Source organism: Prosopis cineraria, unplaced genomic scaffold (assembly GCF_029017545.1).
Source record: "Prosopis cineraria cultivar Desert tree isolate PC_DT_omini unplaced genomic scaffold, ASM2901754v1 PC10, whole genome shotgun sequence".
NCBI lineage: Eukaryota > Viridiplantae > Streptophyta > Magnoliopsida > Fabales > Fabaceae > Prosopis > Prosopis cineraria.
Window position 1 is genome coordinate 31314584 of NW_026555341.1, and position 8103 is coordinate 31322686.

At 31.1% G+C, this 8103-nt stretch overlaps 2 protein-coding genes across 3 annotated transcripts; both read left to right on the plus strand.

The window, feature by feature from the left end:
* Positions 1-409: 409 nt before the first annotated feature.
* LOC129322557 (uncharacterized) lies at positions 410-3445 on the plus strand. Its single transcript, XM_054968857.1, has 3 exons — positions 410-804; positions 2162-2233; positions 3034-3445. The coding sequence occupies exons 1-3, from the start codon at positions 410-412 to the stop codon at positions 3443-3445; spliced, it is 879 nt and encodes a 292-aa protein (XP_054824832.1).
* On the plus strand, positions 429-7195 carry LOC129321206 (disease resistance protein RUN1-like). Of its 2 annotated transcripts, XM_054966891.1 has the most exons (7): positions 429-804; positions 2162-2233; positions 3034-3405; positions 3709-5053; positions 5649-5930; positions 6638-6729; positions 7131-7195. In XM_054966891.1, the coding sequence occupies exons 4-7, from the start codon at positions 4106-4108 to the stop codon at positions 7135-7137; spliced, it is 1329 nt and encodes a 442-aa protein (XP_054822866.1). In that variant the 5' UTR covers positions 429-804; positions 2162-2233; positions 3034-3405; positions 3709-4105; the 3' UTR covers positions 7138-7195. The 2 variants fall into 2 exon arrangements, with proteins under 2 accessions (XP_054822866.1, XP_054822865.1); XM_054966890.1 differs by lacking the exon at positions 7131-7195 and having other exon boundaries at positions 6638-7038.
* The last annotated feature ends 908 nt before the right edge of the window (positions 7196-8103 follow it).

Sequence of the window (8103 nt, forward strand, 5' to 3'; positions counted from 1 at the left end):
TTTTTATTGTAAAAAATATCTTATAAAACAAGACAAAAGGAGTACAATGTTAACATTAGGTAAAAAATAAGAAAATAACTCAAGATTTGTTTAATTGTTTAAGGGCCAAGCGTATCATCACGGGAACAAATTCTCGAAAGTTGATATCTATAACTCATATAAAATTTTCTGTCTATTCCTGAAAAAAAAAAACTTCAATAAAATTTACAGATTCTCAGAAAATTCATTCATAGTATGTCTTATCAGGCTAGGTAATGTGCATATAAATGAATAACATATTTTTTTAGTGGAAAGAGCAATTGACCCGATATGTCTAATTTTGTAATTTTTTATTCTACGGGCTCCCACTTTTTGTTGGTATATATTGTTGATATATCGCAGTGAACACCGAGTGGTCTTTACTTTACCAATGGATTCCCAGAGCAGTGTTCCTTCATCTTCATCATCACCAAAGAGGGTCTGGAAATATGATGTGGCTACATGTTGCAGTGATATGGAAACTACCTCGTTTTATAGAATGCTTTCGAATGCTTTAGGAAAAGAAGGTTTCAGAATGATCGGCAGCGGATGGGTTAACCCATTAGAAAAAATTGAAGAATCCCAGATTTACATAGTTGTCTTCTCAAAAAGTTATGTTTACTCACCAAGTTGCTTGAACACACTGGCAGTAATGTTTGAGTGCATGAAGGTACCGGGTCACAAATTTCTGCCAATTTTCTTCAACATCGATCCGTCTAAAGTGAAAACATGGCTAGCTCCATTTCAGACGCTACTGGAACGCCCAGATTTGGTCATACAAAACACGTAAGTAATTATTAACGTTCTGTTGGTTTACATGTTGTTGGATAAGGATATGATTCTTCACATCTCATCTCATATGATCATCTTCATGATCTCAATCAAAGAAATAGAGATGCAGCGGAAAGTTGTATATTATGTTTCCAAGACGCGCGCAGCACCTTCCCGGGGGAGTGAAGCCTCCTCCGCACTTGCGACGTGCATAATTAGGACCGTCTGCTTAATATTTTTTTTGTTTTACATTTTTCAAAACAAATTGTGAAAAAATTAATAAATATGTTCATCAATGTAGACAGTCCACATATATTAATTTTTTGTAAATTAACTTTTTAGATATATTGTAGATAATGCTGGTTTAATATTAAAATTTTATAAATTAAATGTGGGCCATTAATATTAAATTTAGATTGTTTATATTGGTGAATAAATTTATTAATTTTTTACAATTTATACAATTTTTTAGTTTTTAAAATGTGAAAGTAAAAAATTAAATCACAATTGTCCACATTAAAATCTCGATTGTCCAGATTATGCACATCCTCAAGGGAGGTGTGGAGGGAAGTTGACTCTCACTTTCCTTTATGCTTAATTTACCCCAACGCATTCCAATCTTCCGTGTAAATTGGGTTATTGATGAATTTCCTTCCAAATGCAATAAAGACTCTTGAATATAAATTGCATTTTCAAGACTCAATCCAAAAACAATAATAATTTTTACAAAATGATAATTTAACTTCATTTCTGGTACACTTAAAAGCAAAGGCAATAAGTTTTAATAGTTAAAAGTTTTGGATGATTAAAATGAGTGATAGTGAGGGGTATTTATATATAATAAAGTCACGCATCGAAGTGGTACATTTTAAATAATAAAACTATCTTTAAAAGTATATAGTCAATGTTTTGATTCATAACCCTTTATTAAGTTCATGAAAAATTTTATGTTAATTCATGAATATCCCTATGTTGGTTCATGTCTAATAATTAATATTAATCAGTGATTATTTAAAATAATTTTTCATAAAAATAACATCCCTTAAATACGTAGAGTTTTTTTGAAACATACATTTTCTTTCCTCAAGTGATAACTTTTAATTTAATAATCTTCCAAATGTGCATTCAAAATTTAGGGAGACATGACGTTGATGACCATAACTCTCTAAGTAACTCTTCATAAATATTTCTTAATTTATAGTAGCATAACTCCTTAATTAATAAGGACATGACTTTTAATAGAATATGATTTTTCAAAAAAAAAACATCTCTTTATTTTAAAAATATGTTAATAATATGTTGCAATGTGGGAATAATATAGGCTCAGATTTCTTCCGCATAATTTTTATCCTTGTTCTCTTATTTTCTCTAGGGAAGATCAAAGACGAGTTATTGGCAAAATAGCTTTGGAGGCAAAGAGAACTTTGGTTGAAGAAAAAGAGACGTGAGTTACGTTCTTTTTTTTTTTTTTTGGGGTATGAGATATTATCGTTCTGATCAGAACTCTTTGTTCATGCTTAAATTGATCAAACCACTTATTTATGTTTTCAGCAAGAGTAATAGAACAAAGGAAATAGACCAATTATAAAATTAACAAAGCCAGGGGTCGGATTTCCAGTTTTCATTCAAGGAGCGAGAGTTTTCCTCTTTGTTTACCATTTGAAACTACCCAACCAGCTTCTGAGAGTACTAATAATATTTATATTACACAAAGGTCTGGGAAGCAAGAATGGTTGAATGTTACTAAGAAACCATGGTTTCAGATTCGCAATGGATGTCCAGAGAACTGTATGGTCGTCATCCAAGGAGATATGCATGGGCGGCGCCACATATAAATCATGTGTGGCAAATGCACTCCCTGGACTTTAAAAAAATTACGAGGAGGGTTCATATGTTCTAATACTTTGCACCTTTTGAATCAAATATTTTGCAACCCTTAGCCCAACTTTAAAGATATTTGGGTTCCAAAAAAATTTATACTCTCTCAAAGTTAGTGGTGAGATTAACAGTTGCCACAACAATGGTAGAAAGAGAATTTTCTTTTATGAAATTTGTGAAAAATCAGTTGTGAAATTGTATAGAAAATCCATTGATGAATAATTATCTAATGATATATACTAAAAAAAGATATTTTTCTTAGGACAATGAGATAATTGTTTAACGATTCCATAACAAAGTACAATTGTTTTTTAAATTATTATTTTTAAATTATTAATTTTAAAAATGTTGCACCCTATGGCACAGGGTCCTAGCATCACCACTGGAGATATGGCCATGGAGCTGTGATGTGTTTGTATTGAATTTCATAACTGAGGAAAATTGCTCATTTGTTGAGGAGCTTCGCAATGCTCTATATAGATGTGGTCTAGTTATGGCTTCTCGAGATTCTATTGCTCGAGCTCCCTTGAACAACTACAAGCTTCGTGTTTTTATCGTCTCAAAAAACTATGAGGCCCAAACACCCTACTTGCAGGAACTGAACTCATGGAGAGGCCAGTTTCTATCAATTTTTTTGGAGGTGGATCCCTTTCAAGTACATAGCGGTTTTCATAAACTGCTTGAACAAAAGTTAGGACCATGTTCACTTCCCATACGAGATTTAGTGATTCAAGATAAGTACGACCTTCTTCTTTACTTGTTCTATGCGTATATTTAAATTTCTTCCTTTCAGAGCATTTTTAAGGGACAAAGTGAGGTAGAGAAAAGAAATAAATTGTGATTTAATTATCATTTCATCTGTCTTCTTTCCATATTTAATTACTCAATTTATAGAATAGTTCATTTTATATAAATTTAGGCAATTGATTTATATATTAGTGTGCAGACAATTTCATTTTCTTGGCAATCTTCATCAATAATTGACATCTGTTCACTTCATTGGTAGCACTAATTTTCTTTTCTTTCATTCATCTTACTCAGGAGAGATCAATCGTGGGTTATTCATAATATTGTTGAGAAATCTACCGAAACTTTTCTTCATAAGTTTCAGCGGCAAGTAACATAATTTTAGTTCTTTATGGTTCTTTCCCTACACATACTTGACCGTATCAAATTGATCAACTCCTTTCTTATGTGTGTATGCGAATAGAGAAATAAGATTTGAAATCTTATGAAACAAAATTACGAGTTAATTGAAATCTTGTTCGCACTCATACATATATGAAACAATAACTGCTAAATTACTTTTGTTGTTCTTCTCTTCTAAAGGATATCATGGCTAAAGCATATCAAAGAACTTGCAAAAGAAATAGATAAATCAGGAGAAGTAGCTGCAGTAGGGATAGGATATCGTCGTGTAGAAAAATTAATTGAGCTCATGGACTTAGGCTCAAAGGATGATGTGCGAGTTGTAGGGATTAGTGGGATGGGGGGAGTAGGGAAGTCAGCTCTTGCCGGAGATGTCTTAAACAAAATCTCCCACCGTTTTGATTCTGCCTATTTCATCTCCACTCCAACTACCGCTCAAGCTTTTCCCCCAAGTCAATCCATATTAAAGGAGGCATTTCTTCAGATAGCCTTGCCACTAAAATTTGGACTTTCATATTCAAGCCCAAGTCTCCATAGGATGCTTGTTGTTTTTGATGATGTTGAGTACTGGAAACCTTTCAATGGAGGATGGATTAGAGGGTTGTTTGGAGGAGGAAGTAGAATTATCATAACAAGCCGAGATGAGGGACTCCTTAGACATCTTGGAGTAGATGAGATTCACAAGGTAGAACTAGTGAATCAAAATGAAGCTCTTCGGCTTCTCTGCAAAATTGTTTTCAGAAGTGATAAACCAATGACAGGTTATGAGGAGCTGACCCTCGAAGCACTTAAATATGCTGATGGCCTTCCATTAGCTATTAAATCAGTAGGTTTATCGCTTGTTGATCAAAGTGTCTCAAAGTGGAAACGTGTGTTGACCAAACTTCAAACAGTTCCTGACGCTTCAGTACTCGCAGTGCTTAAGAAAAGTTTTGATGGACTCACAGGTTGGCAAAAGAATGCTTTCTTGGATATTGCATGTTGTTTTGCAGGACAAAAGATTGATTATATCAAGGGAATTTTATTTTGTCAATATCTTTTTAGATCTTTGCGTGATATGATAATCGAAAGTCTTATAGAAAAGTCACTAATAAACATATCAAGTCAGAGAATAAAAATACATCGTCTCCTACAACAATTAGCAAAATTAATTGTTCAACATGAATCTCCTGAACCTGGAAATCGGAGTAGGATATGGAATTATGAAGATTTTCGTCATATCATGGAGACAAATACTGTAAGTTCTTTTTACTTTAATAGCGTTAAATGTAAATTTCTAATTTCGCCTATAGTTATGTAAGTTGTTAGTTTAGTTCCTGAAATATCCCCCAACATAGATGAAATTATTGCAAAAGACCATGCTTATTCCTTCCGTCCTTAGATGTTAGGAGTTGATAGAGATGGTTAAAAACCCAACTAGAAGAGGGTTACTATTATATCTTTGATGAAAGAGGCAATTGATGAATAATCTGTGTCCCTGATAGGATGTTGTAATTGGCTTATCATCTTTATGAAAGATTTCATTTCTATTTCTTAAAAAGAAAAAACCATCTAGATGCTTGTGAACAGAACGTAATGACATTTTAGACAGTGTAGACATAATTAACTATATTAGCAAATGGCCCAATTCATGATTTTAACACAGCCTTCGTATTGATTTGATTTTAATTATTCTTTATAGATTATATAGATAACATATTTGTATTTTGGAAATTAGAATCTTATCTTATTGTGTTTATATATATATATATTTATTTATTTATATATTTATTTAGAGTTGATTAGTTTTGACTTTTTATATTTATTTATGCAATAAATCCATATTAATTCAGGGAACTAATCATGTTCGAATCGTAGTACTCTCAAATGATGAAGAGCATCCACGGCGGACAACATTGAACATAAAAGGTTTATCAAAATTGAGGAAACTCAAAATCCTTATATTCCACAATGTGAAATTTTTAGGAAATCTCTATGATCTTTCTAACAACTTGAGATATCTTTCCTGGCATAAGTATCCACTTAATTATTTGCCACCAAATTTTAAGCCAAAAAGGCTTGTGGAATTGATCATGCCAGATAGCAGCATCACACAACTATGGAGAGATAAAGAGGTATTGATAACATGTGTTCATTTATATCAATCAAAACTAAATTGATGATGATCAGTAAAGTTATACGCTGATTTTACTTTGTTGAACAAACCAAAATTTAATATTTCACAATTTCAGGCCTGTCTGATTTCTGTTTTTAAAAATAAAATAATTTAAAAATTTATTTGAATAAGTATTATCAATTTAGTTGTATTTAAAACTATTCTCCTTTTTTAAAAAAATAAAAACATTTTAAATTTGTTTTCATTTTATTTTTATTGTTTTCAAAATATATTATATTTAATTATTAAAAAGTGCAATCATTTTAATCAATTCCTATCATAAGCCACCGTTGTTAACAACTAGTGAGTAAATTTTTAATTATAAAATTGATTTTTAATAACACAACCAAATATATATTTTCTTTTTATTTTGTTTTGAAAAAAAGTTTTAAAATTATATTAAAAAAATAGTTTTTTAAAACAAAAATGACAAATGAAAACGAAAAAGCCCTAAATATCTCATTTTAATTCTTCAAAGAATATTTCTCGTCCAATATTTCTCTCATTAAGAGGTGTTGAAGTCTCACTGTCATTAAGATATTCCCATGACAAAAGTGTAATCATAGCACTTTTGGCGTTGACACTAATGAAGATGAAAAATTGTTTTGGATGCTTCGATTAAAAGTCTTGTCTTTGAATTTGATGCTTGTCTAATCTCCTATCCAGAAAGAGATGCAATACCTGGAGAACTTGAACCTCCGTGGCTCTAAAGATTTGATGAAGATCCCTCATTTTGGATTGCTTCCAAGTCTTGAGAGGTTAGACTTGGAAGGATGTACTTCATTAGTGCAGCTTCATCCTTCTATTGCGTATTTGACAAGGCTTAAGTTTTTGAATTTGAGAAACTGCACAAATCTAGAAAGTATTCCAAATGAATTATTTGGCAAAAGCTCTCTTGAATTTCTAAATCTGGCTGGCTCCTCCAAATTTGCTCAAAGTTTGAGGTTCAAGAGAGTAACATTAAGTTGGTCTTCTGTTAGAGTTACGTGCCTTTATCATGTTTTCATTATATGAATGCATCTCTTTCTTTGCATTCAGCTCTATCAACATGCTCATCTGCTACAACATTAATATGTAATATTTGTGTCTATTTGCGTCTGTTATGGAACATTTTTATTTTATAATTATATCCAATCATACATTATTTATGGTGTCTCAGATTTTGACATATCATTTTAATGAGATAGTCAACCACATATATTCGGCAAACACACTAGATTTGGAGCTGATGAGGTAGATATTACGTCATTTAGTCCCATGTTACAGTTTATTTCTATAACGTAGATTTTTTTTTTCTTAAAACTTGGTATAACAAATTGAATTATGCTTATATTATGTAATTCAAAAATAAATCTAGATGTATAACGACCGAAAAGGATATAAATTTTATCATACATATTTGTGTTTCATTTTATATCTTTAAAGAAAAATAGTATTAAACTTTAAACTAAATTTAAAAATAAAGGAGTGAATATATAATTAAGAAGTATTATTTGTAAATTTTAAAAACTGAAATAAATTAACTGTTGGTAAAATATACATACATATATATATATATACATATATATATACATATATATATATATATATATATAAATTGCATTGAATGCACCAGCATTATAACTCATCCTAACCTTGATAAGAAACAACTATCAAATTATTGAGACATGTTGCACTTGAACCCACCTTCCTCCAATTAAATTTGAGAAACCGCACAAGTCTGATGATTGGCATTTCAAATGAATTATTTGATCAAACCACTGTTCAATTTCGTTGGCCAAGAAAATAGACCTCTCTAAAATTTCCAAATCCAGCTGGTTGCTCACAATTGCAAGATGCCTGTGATAATAATTGACAACATTGCCTCCTATCCCACTAATACGATAGTTAGTTTTTCTATTAAATGTCCAACTTACAGTATTTTAAATTTGAGATTGAATGTATCTTAAATTTGAGTTTTTAAGTGTTTCTTGTATTGAAGAATGGTTTTATCCATTTAATGAAACTATGAGCACAAAATCATCTACCCAAGGCAAATTTTATTGTGGCGGTACGTCTTTAAGCCAATGGAATTGAATGAGTTTCAGTTAGCTCGCAACTACTTCACTTTAAAAAACTGAAGTACGTCAAAA